The following is an 18,170-nucleotide window of genomic DNA, read 5'->3' on the forward strand; positions in this document are numbered from 1 at the left end:
ATTTTTGGCTCGAGGCTGTTTCTGTAATCCTTCGTTGTGCATTCTTAAAAAAAAAAAAAAACAGAAAGAAAAAAAGCCAAGACTGGGTGGTAAAAAATCCCGGCACTACCATAAAACTAACTATTGGGTGTACGGTTGTTGCATATACTGAATCCGCTTGGTGTTTTTGTTGTTTTCCGCAAATGTATTTGTGCGGAAATATGCGGGTTTTGCTGTTGATTTTTCTTATTCTTTTATTTTTTCTTTCTTTTTTTCTTTTTTTCTTTTTTCTTCAAAGGCACAGCAGAATGACCCTTTTCCGTTTTTTGGTTTTCATTTCTTTCTTCACAACAAAATAAATAGTGTATTGAAATCATATATACAGTCTACAAATACAAAGCATACGTATGTAGGCGTATAAAGATACATCTACATCCATATCTATATCTACATCCAAATCTATACTTGTTGTTCAGAATTAATAGTTTTTTTCCTTTACAACATAAAAACTAGATATTTGTTAGTTGTTATATTATTTCCATTACTTTTTCTCCCTCCCTCCCCCCACACACGTATACATACCCCGCATCCACCATATAATCTCTACATATCAATACATACATATATTTATATTTATATTTATATTTATATTTATATTTATATTTATATTAATCAGTTTATCCATATCCACCAATAGAGTAATTCCTTCAACATGAAAACAGATGCTGAAATTAATACTGAAAAGATTAATAACGCTATAAAAGTGATAGAGTGTAAGAATCATGCACCAGACATTTCAATAGATTCTTCTAACTTAGCTCCCTCCAGTCTTAAAAAATCTATCGACCTCACTAAATATACACTGGAAAACGGCGAGGTAGTTTCCACTATAAACAGATTAAATAATAACGTCCCACCAATTACTAATTATATTCCATCCGACGAGGACGTGTTCGACCCCAAGACCGGGCTTCCTAACCACATCTTCATCAGAGATCACTTTAAGAAAGAGGGGAAACTGACAATAGGGCAAGCTATAAAAATTATTCAAATGGCTACAGATTTACTCTCAGAGGAACCCAATCTGTTACACGTACCTGCTCCTGTCACTGTTTGTGGTGATATACATGGTCAGTATTATGATTTGCTTAAATTGTTCGAAGTGGGTGGTGACCCATCGATGACTCCATACCTTTTCCTAGGTGACTATGTGGACCGTGGTTCCTTTTCTTTCGAATGCTTAATCTACTTATATTCGTTGAAATTGAATTTCAATGATCATTTTTGGCTATTAAGAGGTAACCATGAATGTAGACATCTGACTTCGTACTTCACTTTTAAAAATGAAGTTCTTCATAAATATAACATAACTGTCTACGATGAATGTTGTAATTCCTTCAACGCTCTTCCCTTGGCTGCTCTGATGAATGAACAATATTTCTGTGTGCATGGTGGGATATCTCCTGAATTGAAAACTCCTGAAGATGTTAATACAAAGATTAATAGATTTAAAGAGATCCCGTCCCGTGGCTTGATGTGTGATTTAGTTTGGGCAGATCCAATAGAAGAATACGATGATAATACAGATATAAATCTACAAGAAAAATTCATGCCAAACGAGATTAGAGGTTGTTCCTATGCATTTACGTATAAGGCATCTTGTGATTTCTTACAACGGACAGGTTTACTGTCTATCATCAGAGCACACGAAGCACAGGACGCAGGTTATAGGATGTACAAAAATACTAAGACTTTAGGCTTCCCAAGTTTGTTAACCCTATTTAGTGCACCAAACTATTTGGATTCTTATAAAAATAAAGCTGCAATTTTGAAATATGAGAATAATGTCATGAATATTAGACAGTTTAACATGTCTCCTCATCCTTACTGGTTACCTGACTTTATGGATGTTTTCACTTGGTCTTTGCCCTTTGTTGGAGAGAAAGTCACTGAGATGCTCGTCTCTATTCTAAATATCTGTACAGAATATGAATTGGAAGAAGATACACCCATTATTGAAGATCAACTAAGACAAAATATCGATTCAACAGATCAAGACATTAACAAAACAAAAAACAGTAAATCTATATTGAATGACGAGCACAGACGGAAAGCTTTGAGAAATAAAATATTGGCGATAGCCAAAGTTAGTAGAATGTACTCTGTTTTAAGAGAAGAAAGGGAAAAGGTTCAATATTTGAAGAGTATGAATCAAGGAATTTTGCCTCGTGGTGCCTTGGCACACGGAACAGATTCATTGAATGAAACCTTATCGACTTTTGAAAGAGCAAGAAAGGAGGATTTGATCAACGAAAAATTGCCACCTTCTTTAGATCAAGTAGAAAAGGTTAAAAAGAAAAGATACGAGGATATATTGAAAAAAGCAAATGGAGGGAAATGATTAATTAAATATGTACATATTTATACGTATATATAATGTTGCATTTAGTGGTATTAGATTCATATTATAATACCAAGTGATATTATTATTTGACAATTAATAGTTGAGGAGGTCAACAAAGAAAAATCAAAAAACTCTTTACAGTTACTATATTTATTAATTTACAGTTATTTAGAAATATTTAGAACTATATATGCATATATAAAAATAAATATTCCTTATACATTTATGTTTAGAGAGAAAGTGAATGTGCATATTTTGTTTATATGTATTGTGTGATTCCTGAATAAAACAATAAAAAGACGCTTACCAAGTCAAAGATTAGTGTTTATTATATCTTTTAGTTGTGTAAACGTTTTTCATAGGAATGTAAATCGTGGACACCACCTTCTAATTGTGCAGAGGCAGTTCTGTATTCGAATCTGACGTTACCCTTAGCAGATTCTTCTTTTAAAGCGATAAGAGATTTAACACCAATATCTTGGCAGGAGTGTTGTAAACCGTTGTATAAGTATGGTAAAAACTTGTTAATAGAACCTTTGTCAACCACAGCACCAGATACACCTTGAGCAACTAAGACTTTGTCGGATTCAGAGAAGTATCTAGAAGTGGAGGCATTACCTTTCTTACCAGTCTTTTGCATAGCATCAATAGAACCCATACCACGATAAACCTTCAATCTTTTACCGTCTCTGTAGAAGTAATCACCTGGGGATTCGGTAGTACCAGCAAGCATACCACCCATCATAACACAAGAGGCACCTAATGCAACAGCTTTGGTGATGTGACCAATGTTTTGAATACCACCATCAGCAATACATGGGACACCGAATTCTTCAGCAAACTTACAAACGTTGTAAACTGCAGAAGCTTGTGGTCTACCACAAGCCATAACTTCTTGGGTGATACAGATGGAACCAGTACCCATACCGATTCTTAAACCATCACAACCATGTTGAATTAAGTTAGCAGCTTGTTCTCTAGTAGCGACGTTTCCAGCAATAACTTCTAAGTTTGGGTAGGTCTTCTTGATCCATTCTAACATTTCAATTTGGAAGATGGAGTTACCTTGAGAAGAGTCAATAACAACAACATCTAAACCAGCTTCAACTAATAAAGATAATCTTTCTCTGTCAGTTGGTAAGGTACCAATAGCAGCACCACATAATAATTGTTTAGTGGTAGCAGATTTAGAAGCTAATGGGTAGTTTTCGTTCTTCATTAAATCAGTTCTAGATAACATTGAGACTAAGTTGTTGTTGTCATCGATGATTAATAATTTACCCTTTTTGATGTCTCTTAAAATTTGGTTACCTTCAGATAAAGTGATACCTTTGTGACCAGTGGTTAAATCGGCAAATTTTGTCATAATATCGGAGACAGCAACACTGTCATCTTCTAAGAATTGCACATCACGAGAAGTAACCAGACCTAATAGTTTACCTGGGAAAGTACCATTTTCTAAATAAAAATAAAATAATAAAAAAGGAACAAGAACGATCTCAGTCTTAATCTCACACAAACAATTTTTCTTCTATTCATCATAAGGGATAATGACGATATATGTTTATGAAGATATCGTGTGATCATCCGTTAATAACGAACATTAGACGAAGAAAAAAAGATAATATTCGGAGAAAATAGGACAATGCAATGTTAGTAACGATATTTTATCACAAGAAAATAAATGTTGGAAAAGATACCATTCTTTCACACACTATATTATTATTACATTGAAAATTTAAAACAAAAACAAAGCTAGACATAAGTATATCAGAGTAAAAGTTGTCTACACGATCGTTTGATCTTAAAAAAATTTATCAGTAGAACGAAAGTTATTAATTTTTGAAGTTAGATCATCATACATCTTTTTGTATCTCTCTTTGTCTTTGAATAATAATGATAATAATAATAACACACGTATTTGGACTGATCAGTATCGAGAAAAAAAAGGTGGAAAAAATAGGAAAAATAACATACCAGTAACAGGGAACCCAGAAAAACCTAATTGTTCCTTCATGGCTTTAACTTCAGCAACAGTAGTCTCTGGAGGGATGACGACTGGGGCGTTGATAAAACCATTTTCGAAACTTTTGACCTTTTTGACCATAGCGGCTTGTTCTTCAGGGGTACAGTTGTGGTGGATAATACCAATACCACCATTCAAAGCCATGTAGATAGCCATTTCAGATTCAGTGACAGTGTCCATAGGAGAAGAAACAAATGGAGTGTTCAAAGTGATCTTCTTGGTCAATTTGGTTTGTAAATGAACAGAAGAAGCTGGGAAATCAACAAAACCAGGCAAGACTAAGAAATCGTTATAAGTTAAACCACCTCTGACATCGGAATCCATTAATTCGGAAACAGATAAACCGTCCTTCTTTTTAAAGGTTTCCAAGTATTCTAAAGCGGTTCTATAATCTCTCTTAGTGGCAACCATTGCTAGTAGTAAATGTGTTTGTACCTTGTTTTGTTGAAATCTGTCAGTTATCTTGCGATTGGGTTTTTGTTAACTGGAAACAAGACTAAGACACAAAAAAACGGAAATAGGAAGTAAAATACACAATCAAAGAGCCCAATATGGTGAAAAACATCGGAGCAAAAGCAAGCCCCAAAGATTTCCCCCAGTTGTATGATACAAAGATACAAAGGGAGAACGAATGAGCAGGGTGAGAAAGAGGAGTGTTTGACAAGGTAAAAGAAGGGAGGAATAGATTACGGATCAATAGGTGTTCTGAGATCTGTTGATGGGAAATTCATTAAGTATTTATAGTTTTTGATTCTTTCAAAAAATAAAAAAAAAATAATAGAAAAAAAAGAAAAAGAAAAAGAAAAAATTTTCTAATAAATTTCAGCTCATCGCAATAAAAAAATAAAAAAATAAAATATTTTTCATTTTTCTTTGTGTTTTTTTTTTTATTTTTGTCACCCCTCGAGAAAAAAGAAAAAAGAAAAAGTAAAAGAAAAAGAAATAACAGCAAAATGAACATTTCCAAATTAGGCAAATTGGTCTAGATCAAGTTTTGTTAAGCAGGGAGGAAAAAAAAAATAAAAAGGAACAAAATTTCACTTCTGTTTTTGTTTTGTTTTGTTTCTTTTGGCGGATTTTTTGTATAATTTTGATATAACGAATTCTTGCTAGACAGAGTCAAAATGAATATTCTCCCCTTTTCCTCATCCCCATCATAGAAAACGGAGTCTTTGAAGAAATATCATTAGGGCTAGAGAACATTTTATTTCCATTTGGCGAAAAATAATATATAGTAGAAAAAGCCTAAAACAGTAAGTAATATATATATATATATATATTCAATAATCTAACTTAACAAAGAAAACATTACTGTGAATGATGGTTTGTCTAAAATGTTTATACTTAATTCAGGTATAATTTGCTAATGAAACGTGAAGAAGGAAGATTATTTTGTGTATTTGATAGTATAATATGTTCATTTTGAAAGATTTAGATGGATATATCTCTTTTTTTTTTGCTATTTTCTATGACTCAGGTCTTCTGAAAAAACTTTTTTTTTTCGTAAAACACACGAAAATCTAAGTAAATCTGAAAAAAAAAATGAAAAATGAAAAGAAAACAAACACTGTATCTTCTTTGGCAAATTTAAGGGTAAATGAACGGCTTGGCATACCTCGTTAACTGTGACAAAAAAAATTTGTCATGTAAGGAAAAATCTACAAAATATAGTGGAGGATATCTTAGATTATCTAATCTTCAACAATAAGTTTTCATCTAATGTACAGTAGAAAAAGTACAAGAAAGAAAGAAAGAAAGAAAGAAAGAAGAAAGAGAGGTCAAATTAATATAACCCATGAATCCGTCACTAATTTTTGGTTTTTGATAAAGAAATCAAAGATTAAAACATGATTCTATAGTAATATTAATACCCAGTTACATTTGAGGATTTAATTTAATCCAGTATCAATGTATGCACATATATGCATATATATATACATAAAGGTATGTAGAAGATAAATATGTGTTACTTATAGTAATGACTTCGTTTCTGAATCTATATTTCTTGGTTCTTGTAACTAAAGGACACATGGTGTCTGGATGCGAGGGATTTACAACGGCTTTGTCTCTGTGTATGCGGGAATGAAATCATTCCGGCAATTTTATATGGATAAAAAAATACAAGGGAAACCGCATATTAAAACCGCGAATCATCCAGTAATTTAAACATGTCGGAATTTTATTTAGCAATAACGGATTCTTTCGTTATCTTTTTTTTTTCGTTTTTCTCTTGTTTCTAAGTTGTTTACTTAATAAACGATGGAGATCTTCATTAGTTTCAAATTCTACGTAAAATGCACAAGGCTAAGTTAATTTTTTATGGAGAATTAAAAAAATGCTAAACATAACCATATTTTATATGCAGATACATGTATACCTCGACGATTTTTAGGATTATCAAGGCAATCTTGGTTTGCTAATAGCTTATCATTGTTGTTGTTGTTCTTTTTTGTCGTCTAGATTTAGGTATAAGAAGTAAAAGGAAGGGAAACAAAAAGACCAAATATTCATATATATATATATACATATATTAATATTAAAAGTGAATAATGACTAAACCAGTCAATGTGTATTCCATCGGAGAAGTAGCTCAAAGATTAGATGATGAAGTTCCTATTGTTTTTAATAGATTGGGGTATGAACAATCTTTTAAATTGATTGACATGAAGTTATTTATTGGTTATTCAATTGCTACTGTTGCTGGTGTCAGCTTTATTTTAGATAAGAAATTTGGACACAATAACGTTATTCAATATCAACGTATCCTTGTCATAATATATTTCGTTTTATCGTTTATATTTTGGTATTTCAAAAAATTTGTGGAAGCTTCTACCCTGTATATTGGGAAGAATAGTAAAGAAAATACCACCATAGTATTCAAGAGAGATTATAAAGAAGCTGTTCCAATATATAAAACTGTTTTTATCCTAAAGGATCAACAAAACGAATCGAAGAGTTCAAGCGTTGAGTTGCAGGTTAATCATGTTTTCAATGAAAAAGGCTATTTACAAACTGAATTGTTTTTCCAATGGGTTAAAAAACAAGTAGAAAACATGGAGTCGAAAAAGGATTAAATATTTTCTAATGATAAGCTTCAGTAACTGTTATTTACTCGTCTTCTATTTCAGTTTAATATTAATACACGACTATATATACATATATATATGTTGATATATATAATTTCATTCAATCTAAATTATCCTCGTTGATTTCTACAGTTTGAGGTGGAATATAAACACCATTATATAATTCATCCTTTGCAACACTTACGTTTCTATTCTTTAGTGCGGAAATATCCAAGAATTCAGGTCCTAATTCTTTAATGGATCTTGCCCCAAGTAATCTCATATTCATTTCTAATTCATTTTTCAAGATTTGAATAGCATGAGCTACACCCTTTTCACCATAACAGGAATTGGCATAAATAAATGGTCTACCTAGACCAACACCTTTAGCACCAAGACATAAAGCTTTTAATATATCTGTCCCACGGCGAATACCACCATCAATGAAAATTTCGAAATTCTTGTCTAATCCATTCTTCATCAAAATTGGTTTTGCTTCAGCCAAAACTTCTACTGGAGAACGACTAAAATCTAACTGCCTACCACCATGGTTGGAAATGACAACACCAGCACAACCCATTTGAGCTGCTTTAACCACATCTTCACTTCTTTGTACACCCTTTATGATGATAGGTAATTTAGTAAACTTTTGTAATTTGGAGATGTCATCCCACGTCAATGAGGGATCAATAAATTTGGAGATTGCTCTTGCTGCACCGTGGTCTGTTTCATTTTTATTATTTTTAGCCATCACTTCAGGACCATTCATTTGCGTTGAGAATTTGATTTTCAAATCCTTTTCACGGTTACCTAAAGATGGGGCATCAACAGTGACAAACAGAGCTTTCAACCCTAAACTTTCAACATGCTTAACCAATTCACGAGTAATTTTTCTATCCGAGTTAACATACAGTTGGAACCATTGAATTTGTCTTGAATCGTCACTTTTAGCATCAACAATTTCATCTACAGAACATGAAGCTAACGTGGAGATCATTTGTGGAACTTTCCAAGGTGATAATGCACAACCCTTGGTGATACCTATTTCACCTTCTTGTGGATTACCTAATTTCATCAAGGCGGTTGCACTAATGTAGAATGGCAAATCCACTTTTTTACCCAACATCTCAGTCTCTAAATTGATTTTACTGACATCCACAAGAACTCTTGGCTTGAAAAAGATTCTGTGGAATGCATTATGGTTTTCTCTCATGGAGATTTCATCATCTGCACCAGAGGAATAATAAGCCCATGCTTGGTTAGAAAGGATCTTAGAAGCCAAAGTTTCGAAGTCATAAAGGTTGATGATATTGTTTATGGTTGGTAGATGCTTTCTTAAATTTTCTTTATAAATAATCTCTTCAGGTGTTTCACCTGGAGTGTAAGGTGGTGCGACTAAGTTATCAGGCATCGGCCCAGTCAATTCACCTACAAACCATTCAGGCTTAATATATTTTTCTAGTGTACCTTTTGCATGTAATGGTTTAAAAATAGCGGTGACGTCCATACCGGCGTTCAATTTTAGAATCAAAGGACCACCTGGGTGGATGTCTATAAAATCTGTTAAATTGTAAACTTTACCTTCGATAACGACCCAGCAATCGTCTGGTGTATTATGTTTAGCTACTTCAGTTGGAGTCACAAATTTTTTGTTTGGAGACATATGTAATCCTGAATCATTCAATATGTCTAAATCAGCATTGTCTTTATTCAAATATAAAAAACTGGTTGCAGTAACGATTGCAGCTGAGGTCAAAGAAAGCGTAGTTATTTTTTTGTTATTTGGAGAAGAATATGAGGAGGATGAGGAAGATGAGGAAGAAGAAGAAGAAGTTTTGGTATTTGTAATGGATACGAAAGTTCTGTTATATTGTTTAATTATATGTGGGAAGTTCTTCTTCAACTGACTTCTACTTATAATTTTTACAGTTTGTGGAATCATGTTATATTCGGTTTATTTTTGCTATGGTGGTTTATGTCAGCAAGATACATAGTCAGGAAGCGGAAAATAGCAACGAAAAGTACTGTGTTTTTTCCCTCATTTTTAACTATTCAAATCTTCTCTTGGAACCAATTAATCAATGTTCTTATATATTATTGCGTTCGTCTGTGTGTGTGAAGTAATTCATTTATTATACGTCTGTGTTTATGGTATAAGCATGATTTTTTGTTAAAAGAATTATCTTTGAAATTTGCAAGGTCAGATTACGTCAAGCAAGTCGGCAGATATCTACAACTTTCAAACACAATAAGAAAAGAAAAGAAAAGAAAAGAAAAGAAAAGAAAAAAATAAAATAAAATAAAAGTACAGTTATAGAGATCTGTATTATCTCCATTTTGAATTGATCTCGATTCATTGGCTCAATTCCATCTTCTCCAAGTAATTAATAACGCAATCAATTCCTGTGCGCTTTTTTTTTGTTTGTTCGTTCATTCGATTGAAAGAAAAGATTACAAAATTAAATTTAAAGTCAAAGTCAAATAAAACAAACAAACAAACAAATAAAAGATAATGTACTTTTTTTATTCACATTTCATTTAGGCAGAAGAAAGTCGGACTTTCGCATTTCCCACCGGCTTTACCGGATGTAATTGATCTTTCTTAGAATTTTATATCATTTCGGGTTTTTTTAGGGTAAATTTTTTCTTTTTATTTAGTTTTTGTTGTTGGGGGAAGACGGGGCAGTTCATTTGTTTTTTTCTTTTGCTGGTGGTGGGGGGGGAGGGGGAAGGAGAAGAGTGCGCAACTGTGGCGTGGGGGGAGTAGAGTAGAAGGGGAGGAGAGTAGAAGTAGAAGGAGAAAGTTGATAATTCTTCTTCTTTAATAAAGGGAACAACCTTTTTTTTTTTTGGGGTTTGAAGGTCAAATTGGACCCTTGCATTAGTTCAGTAATTGTTTTTTCTTTGTTTTTTGTTTTTTTTTCTTTTTCTTTAGTTTATTCGTTAAATGGGAGATAAAAAGTTGAAATAAAGCATACAGAAGAAATAGATAGAATTTTTGAATCCGATGAATCCAGTTTATATTGTGTGCTGGCTGATATTCCAGATGGAGATTAAATGTTGTTGCTGATGTGTTTTTTCTTACAAACTTAGACAGTCGGAAAATGCAGTTGCATCCTTAGTCAAGGGGGGATGGAAGATGTGTAATATTATTATATTAAAAAAAAAGTGCTTCTGAAATGTTGGCAACTAAAACATTTTGACCATCTAATTTTAGTATATTTGTTTGTTTATACAATTGCATGTTACCAGTATGGTTGTTTGGCAAGAACGAATATGGCCTTTTTTTTAATTTTTTTCGACTACTTTGCTAATAAGAAGTAGCAATAAGATTTTGTTAGTTTGCAATTATAAGATGTGGAAATAGGCACGTTGTTTTGATTATAAATGACTAGATATTCACCGTTACAGTTTTCTCAAAAGAGTAAAACTGTTGGTTCATTTTTTTAAAGTTGTTTTTCTTTTTTTTTTAATTGTTAGTATTAATTATATATTCAATCAATTCTTTAATTTTTAGTATCTTGTAATATAAAGTTTATTTGGTCGATATATATGATAATACAATTACAAGGGGTTTTTTTTTTCTTACTCAATAATACACTTACTTTTGGTTGTTGTGAAATAATAATCATGTAGGCGTTTCCAGAAAATTAACTAAGATTTGTACAATTGAGGAAACCTTTTTTCTTTTTTTTTTATTTTTAGGAGAGCAGTCAAAGACTTCAGAATACAAGAAAGATAATTGAAGTAACTTGTCCAAAACAGAGAGGTGATCAAAATTCCAATCTTATATACTGTAAAAAAAAAAATAAAAAATTAAAAAAAATTACTGTTAGCAAATTAATGGAACAATTCAGAAAAAATTTTTAAATTAGAAACACTTTGATCTACGGAATTTGACAAACTGTTTTTGTTGAGAATGAGCGCCTTTATTCATTGGATATATAGTAAACATTCTCAATATTATATTAAACAGATTTAGTATACAAAATTATAATAAAGTTCTTCACTTTCTTTCTTTATATACAACATAGAAATAATAATATAGAAAGATTGTAAATAAGATAAAAATAATGTATGATGAAATCCTTGGCTTTATATATGTTAATATTCAGCCATTTTCCTCTACGAACAGTAAGATATTTAATAAATAAACTCAACAACTTTTGGTGACCTCTCAACAATTATTACTCAACAATTTATCGTTTAGTGTCTGCTAAAATCTTATTGTTCTATCTATTTTATCATAAAACATTCTATTTCAACAGTTTTGGATAAGCGTAATTTGATTTTCCATATTGTTAAGAAATGGGAGTTTATTATTGGCATTTCTATAAAAGAATTTTTTATAGTTTAGTTTTCTTACATATGATGTGGTATATAGAGATGCCATATTATGTGGGAAACATTTTATTATTTTTTTTTTTTTATCCACCAAAACTATTCTTAGAGATTCGAAGAAACAAAAAATTTAAAAAAAAAAGAAGTGTTGAAATGAATAAAAGAGTTTACATTACATAGAACAAAAAACAAGGATTCATAACTTAATGGCTTCCATTATTACCATGGACGTTACGTACTCGAACTTCAAATAGTTTACAATCAATACATGCTTTATATTAAAAGGAAGAGATATAGTTAAATGGCAGATTCTTATATATTGAAATAAAAAAAATGGTTTAATTCAGTCTTAATTTGCCTATAGTATATTTGAATTTACTAAATATTAAAATCTCTAGAAAGAAGTCATGCTGTTGTAATATGAGATGGTGAGATTCTTTGTGTCTTCCAGGGAAGCGCAAATAATATTAATAGTTATTCAAATAATCGAGACAGTAATCAACTATAGTAGATAATATAATTACTAAAACGGTCTTATATATTGAGCGGCTTATATCGAGCTAATATATTTATTCGAAGTTACTTGACTTGTTACTTGCTTGTTGTTCTCTTTTTGTTCATATATAATATATAAATTATTTACAAGAAACGGTTATGGAAGATGATCTTTTATCTTCAGAAAACGTTGTCCTTTTATATGTTTTTTGGAGCTCGATCGATTATTCAGATTAGTACATTAATGACTTGACTGATTCACCCTAAAATTTATTATATTAATTTAGGTGCACTACTGGATTAGAACTGCACCCCAATTCTCTAATCATGGTGATTAGTAATACACGTGGGACTTATTAAAACAATAGATAAATTCTACATTTGCCAAAAATCTTATGTAATCCAATCTCTTCATTATGCAGCATCTAATGTTGTAGCACGTGTATGGCTTATTAAGACAATAAATAGTTCTACATTCATTCAGGATCTTATGTAATCTTGATGGTTATAACTATCCTATTCCACAACATATTTTGACGAGTAATGACTCCATGGCCAAGCTGGTTAAGGCGTGCGACTGTTAATCGCAAGATCGTGAGTTCAATCCTCACTGGGGTCGTATGGCTTTTTTTTTCTTTGAGAAATTGTGATACTTCTGATATTATTGCTTAGGGCTTTGTTTAGAAAAATGAGGGTTGACAATATTTTTCTAAACTTTCCTTTTTGCAAAATTTCACAAACATACATAAAAGCAGGAGTAACCAACATAAGCACAAGAGTGCAACCAAAAAGAATAAAAGAACAAGGAACTAGGGATTAAATAAGACATATAGATATATAGGAATGTTACGTCTAGAGATGTAGAAAGAATTTATATCTTATGTTTATCCAAATGAAGTATTATTGTGATTTCAACAAGATTGCCTGTTATTAGAAACATGTAACCATAAGGTTATCACAACTAGTAATAAAAGCAAAATGGTTTACAATGCTACTATGACAATATGCATCACAAAACATATGTAATATTGTATTATCTCTTGATTAACTGTGTATATTAGGAATGATATCAATAAATTAACTACTTGAATAGGTATAAGTACAAGCTCGCTTTTCATCTTTAGATATAAAGGACAGTGTAACTCTAACTAGTCTACCAAATATTTCTAATTCAATTAGGTATTATATATACTATATACATTGTTGTCTTGAATGTCTCTTGTTGTTTTGTTGGTTCATTGCTTACATCTAATTTGTGGATTTATAGTTTTATATCAATAGCTTCTTACTTTTTTTTTCTTTATGACACTAGTATTTTTAATAAGTCTCGAAATGCAATGCCAATTTATTGAAGAAAAAGAAAATTTAGAAAAATCCCTTTGCTTAAGCTTGAATAAATGTTCTTTAATGTTATATATTTGTTCTTAAGATAAATTCACCTTGCTACACTTATTTGAATTGTCTAGTTATAGGTCTTAACTTAGAATCTAGCATATATGTAAGTAACAGATAATGTAAGATGAGCAATTGAGTTTGTTTGTTCATATATGTATACTTGCTTCTCCATAGATCTAGTGTAGTTTGTTGTTGAAGAAAGCTCTATTTTTGTTGGAGTTTGTAGAAATTATAGATTGCAAAAGTTTACCGTTGAATCAGGCAGAATAACACCAATATTATGAAGTGAGTTATAAGATATGCGATATTGAAAATTTTTTTTTGGTAAATTTTTTTGCTTAATACATTACTGGATAGTAGTTACTATTGAATGTTGTGAAGAGAGAAAATAATTTAATTATAAAAGCTAATAAAGTAAAAAATTTATTATTATAGTACATAGTTAATGAACATTTGATACCAATGACTTGAAATTCTACATGATTATACAACACGAATTAGTCTTCTTAGCTTGTTTATAAAACATTTTGGAGCTGGCAGTTAAAGATTCAGATTTATCAACTAAATTGTCTAGTTTCTCCCCTCTTTGTAACACATTCTCTATAGTTTTATGAAGAACAATCTTAGTTTCATCTAATTCCTGTTGTACTTTCATAATAGCATCAGCTTGAGATGGATCTTGGTATTTGCTGATGTATGGTTCTAAATCTTTCATTTTCAACGATTCGTTAGTCTCAGTTACAGAATCCCAATCAGCTGGAGGGTGGGCTACTAAATATTCATCTAAAATTTTATTTAATAAAGTATATGCAGGTCTAACTGGGTACTCTTTATCTGTGATTAAAACACCACATATCCCTTCGGTTCTTGCATAGACATGGCCAACATAGTTTCCTTCTTCTACACTTTGTCTTTGTCCTGCAGAAGTTCTTGTGGCTACAGTATCAGCAAAGAAAGTCATGAATTGACCAACACTGCTTCTTTCAAAGAAACCAAATTGGGAAAGATCTTTTACTTCAGTCAATTCTAATGCCTTTTCTGTATTATTGCGAAGAATACCAATATAATATATTTTCATTTTATGATTGTTTTTTTTTTGTTCACTTATATGTATATATGTGTGTGTGTGTATAATTAGGAATCAATTGACTCAAATATCAGTTTACAATGGATACAACTCTAGGTGCTGTTTTTGTTTGAAGGTCCTTTATTTTCAAATGGATGATTTCTTGGTCATTCTACTTGTTTTATTTCATTCATAATGTTGGTCTCTTAAATTTCAACACATTCAAGAAGATGAAAAAAAAAAAAAGAGAGAGAGAACAAGATAATGAAGATGCATCGATAAACAAGGAAAAAAAACAAACAAGTTTTTTGCAACATAGTTACAATGTTCTATAACTAAAGGGTTTGAAAAACTGCTGAGATATTCAATTTTAACCCAAAATGTATCTACATTGCAATAACAGATTTATCGTTACTGCTTAAAAGGGCAATAAATTTTAAATAATGTTATTTATTGCAATTATAACAGATAAAAATTAGAAATAATATTCAATGGTTCCGATAAAAGAGACTTTAATTGTTTTGCAATTACTCTAGGTATAGTAGACATTCTGCTAACTGTTTATTTCATAATTCCAAAGAATACTGATACAAATGATTACCAAAAAAAATGGAAATAATAATTTTCAGCAGCAGAAGCCTGTCATAATCAAAAAAATAATTATAACTGTTCTATCTAATGTTGTAACGTCTGAATCTCTCTGATTAAATTATATAAGTGAAAATTTATGGGATTAAAGAAGAGTATAAGGATAAAGGGAACAACTTTTATAATTGTAGTAGTGGCTGTGGTACAATAGAGTCTCAATTTCATAAAGATATTAAAGCAACCAAGACAAAGTGGATAATATTAAATTAGACGAAAATGTCATCCCTGGATATATTACTTTTGTTACTCTATATAGAGGTGCTTTGTATCATGTTTTTTAAGAAAACAATATTATTTCTGATAAGATATTTCCTCTAATAGGGGAAATTGATTTAAATAATAACGAAGATGAATTGGAAACCCTTGAGTCATTTAGTGGAAACGTTTATTCAAATAGTGGTATCTATATTGATGCATAACATAAAGCAATTCAAACAGATAAGGAAACATTATATGTGACATCTTGGTCAATTCAAATCAATGTGTATATTAATACAGCTCAATCAATAGGATCTAAAGGTCTTGGAGACAATACTGGTATTGCTGAAGCCTTTGTTGAAAATGATTTTGAAATAGATAACAGATAAGATCTAAGTAATAGAAAAGTGTTTGATAGTAAAGAAAAGAATTTTAATACTATTGAAACCCATTAGGAACTTGAGAATAATATATTAAATAATGTGAATTCAGTTTGTTCCATAGTTTAGGCTGAGGATGAAGAACAGCAGTGACAGTAAGAAAAAGATTATGATTCTGACAGTAGAAAGGTCAATTGAGACTGCCCCTGTTTTGGTAAAATGGCTCAAGGTCCCTATGGTGGAGAATTCAAAGTGGTATGCTCTTATTTTGTTTGTTTGAAGAGTGATTCAAGAGGGAGGGGAGGTGAATATGTAAAGCAATTTAGAGTAAAGAAAGACTATTTTGAAAGGAAGACTGATATTATTCAAATGAATATAGTAATATTAAAGAGAGTGTGGTGACAGTAAGTAACAATAGTACTACAGCATGAATTGTAAAAATATTAACAAAGGTCATTGTTTTTAATGTTAATATTCACTTCATATAACCATGTTGGGAATAGTTCATTATTTATATAAAGTGTATGTTTATGTACTTGTGTATAATATATACAGGATTTGAAAAATAATAATTTTTTGTTGCATCAGTCGGTAGTTTAATCACTGAAAGCTCCTTTCTAATTCACAAAATTTTTCGTAGATTTCATCTTCTGTTAATTGATGTATGGTCCTATCTTCTCTTGTTCTCACGCTAAAAGTGTTATTGTTAGCCTCATTTTCACCAACAATAATTAAATAAGAGTAATCTTTATATAATGCATCTTTGATTCTGTAGCCAACAGATTCTGACCTTTCATCAATATCAACATTAAAACAATGACTATTGAATGGCATTGGTTTTAAAGTATCACTATTATAGTCATTAACTTCCCCACACAATCTTTTTTTTAACTTTCTACATTGATCTACTTGTTTTTTATTGTCGGTCTTTATAGGAATAATCATCGCTTGGCATGGGTTCAACCAAAATGGCCATTTTCCCTTATAATGTTCAATTAATAGAGCCATAAATCTTTCAATAGAACCAAAAATAGCTCTATGGATCATAATTGGCATTTCATATTCATTATTTTTATTTTTAAATTTTAAATTAAATCTTTGTGGTAATTGAAAATCTAATTGAATGGTGGCTACTTGATGTTTTTTGCCATTATGATCAGGTACCATAATATCTAATTTAGGACCGTAGAATGCACCATCTCCCTCATTTAATTGCCATGGTTTATTTATTTTCTTGAGGACGGATTTTAAGACATCTTCAGCATGATTCCACACAGATATGTCACCAATGTAATGATCAGTAGGTCTAGTTGACAAGTTAATAGTGTAACTCAGTGCGGAATCGCTTGTTTTATTAAATTTAAACACTTGATTATAACAAAGATCTACCAATTTCAGGCAGTTAACTATTTCAGATTCGATTTGTTCCTTTGTACAGAAGATATGACCATCATCTTGATGAAATTTTCTTAATCGTGTTAGTCCACTTAAAGCCCCTGAGGCCTCATTTCTATGTAATGGAGAGAAATCTGTGTATCTAATTGGTAATTCTTGATATGAATGATCAAATCTGCTAAACATTACACAATGACCTGGGCAATTCATAGGTTTTAAACCCAAAGTTTTCTTGGATAAGTCGATCCCTTCCACTTTAAACATATCATCTTGGTAATTTTCCCAATGACCAGATCTTTCCCATAAGGATTTTCTATAGATTAAGGGGGTTATGACTTCATTGTATTGGAATAAAGATTGTTGTTGTTGTAATTTCATAAACTGTACCAATTTATTGAATATTTTGGTTCCATTTGGTAAAAAAAAGATGGAACCAGGGGAAACAGGGTCTGTTATATACAATTTTTGTCTAAGAGCAATATCTTGAATCAAACTGGTTGGATTTGAGACAGAGTTTGTCGTATGAGGAGAAGTAATCTTTGATTTAGTTGTTAGAAACCTTCTATTGAGTATCGATATTTGATTTTTACACTTCATTCAATTTGTTAATCTTCTATTTGTTTGTAGTGTGCCGTAATGTACAGTAGAGTATTGTAATATTATTTCCCTTATATATAATATTCTATAAACTATTATTTGAGAGAATGAAATGAACAGCTAGGTAAATAGACATTACTACTTCATTTAGTTCAACTTTGAATCTTTTTCCTCTCTTCCT

General features: G+C 31.0%; 6 protein-coding genes and 1 non-coding gene across 7 annotated transcripts; 3 read left to right on the top strand and 4 right to left on the bottom strand.

The window, feature by feature from the left end:
- Window positions 1-691: 691 nt before the first annotated feature.
- Window positions 692-2,380, top strand: CMP2 (calcineurin catalytic subunit A; the record flags this gene model as incomplete). The annotated part of the gene is made up of 1 exon (XM_064859720.1): window positions 692-2,380. The coding sequence occupies one exon, from the start codon at window positions 692-694 to the stop codon at window positions 2,378-2,380; it is 1,689 nt and encodes a 562-aa protein (XP_064713093.1).
- Window positions 2,381-2,720: 340 nt separating this feature from the next.
- Window positions 2,721-3,749, bottom strand: IMD4 (IMP dehydrogenase IMD4; the record flags this gene model as incomplete). The annotated part of the gene is made up of 1 exon (XM_064859721.1): window positions 2,721-3,749. One exon carries the CDS (start codon window positions 3,747-3,749, stop codon window positions 2,721-2,723), a length of 1,029 nt encoding a protein of 342 aa, XP_064713094.1.
- Window positions 3,750-6,958: 3,209 nt separating this feature from the next.
- On the top strand, window positions 6,959-7,483 carry SPC2 (signal peptidase complex subunit SPC2; the record flags this gene model as incomplete). The annotated part of the gene is made up of 1 exon (XM_064859722.1): window positions 6,959-7,483. One exon carries the CDS (start codon window positions 6,959-6,961, stop codon window positions 7,481-7,483), a length of 525 nt encoding a protein of 174 aa, XP_064713095.1.
- A 112-nt stretch (window positions 7,484-7,595) lies between these two features.
- Window positions 7,596-9,416, bottom strand: CYB2 (L-lactate dehydrogenase (cytochrome); the record flags this gene model as incomplete). Its single annotated transcript, XM_064859723.1, has 1 exon — window positions 7,596-9,416. One exon carries the CDS (start codon window positions 9,414-9,416, stop codon window positions 7,596-7,598), a length of 1,821 nt encoding a protein of 606 aa, XP_064713096.1.
- A 3,438-nt stretch (window positions 9,417-12,854) lies between these two features.
- On the top strand, window positions 12,855-12,930 carry PWA37_003191. The gene has a single exon. It is a non-coding gene; the product is annotated as a tRNA-Asn (tRNA).
- Window positions 12,931-14,180: 1,250 nt separating this feature from the next.
- Window positions 14,181-14,783, bottom strand: YKT6 (palmitoyltransferase YKT6; the record flags this gene model as incomplete). Its single annotated transcript, XM_064859724.1, has 1 exon — window positions 14,181-14,783. One exon carries the CDS (start codon window positions 14,781-14,783, stop codon window positions 14,181-14,183), a length of 603 nt encoding a protein of 200 aa, XP_064713097.1.
- A 1,814-nt stretch (window positions 14,784-16,597) lies between these two features.
- On the bottom strand, window positions 16,598-17,989 carry MST1 (threonine--tRNA ligase MST1; the record flags this gene model as incomplete). Its single annotated transcript, XM_064859725.1, has 1 exon — window positions 16,598-17,989. One exon carries the CDS (start codon window positions 17,987-17,989, stop codon window positions 16,598-16,600), a length of 1,392 nt encoding a protein of 463 aa, XP_064713098.1.
- Window positions 17,990-18,170: the final 181 nt, after the last annotated feature.

This window comes from Arxiozyma heterogenica, assembly GCF_036370985.1.
Source record: "Arxiozyma heterogenica strain weizmannii chromosome Unknown scaffold_27, whole genome shotgun sequence".
In the NCBI taxonomy this organism is placed as follows: domain Eukaryota; kingdom Fungi; phylum Ascomycota; class Saccharomycetes; order Saccharomycetales; family Saccharomycetaceae; genus Arxiozyma; species Arxiozyma heterogenica.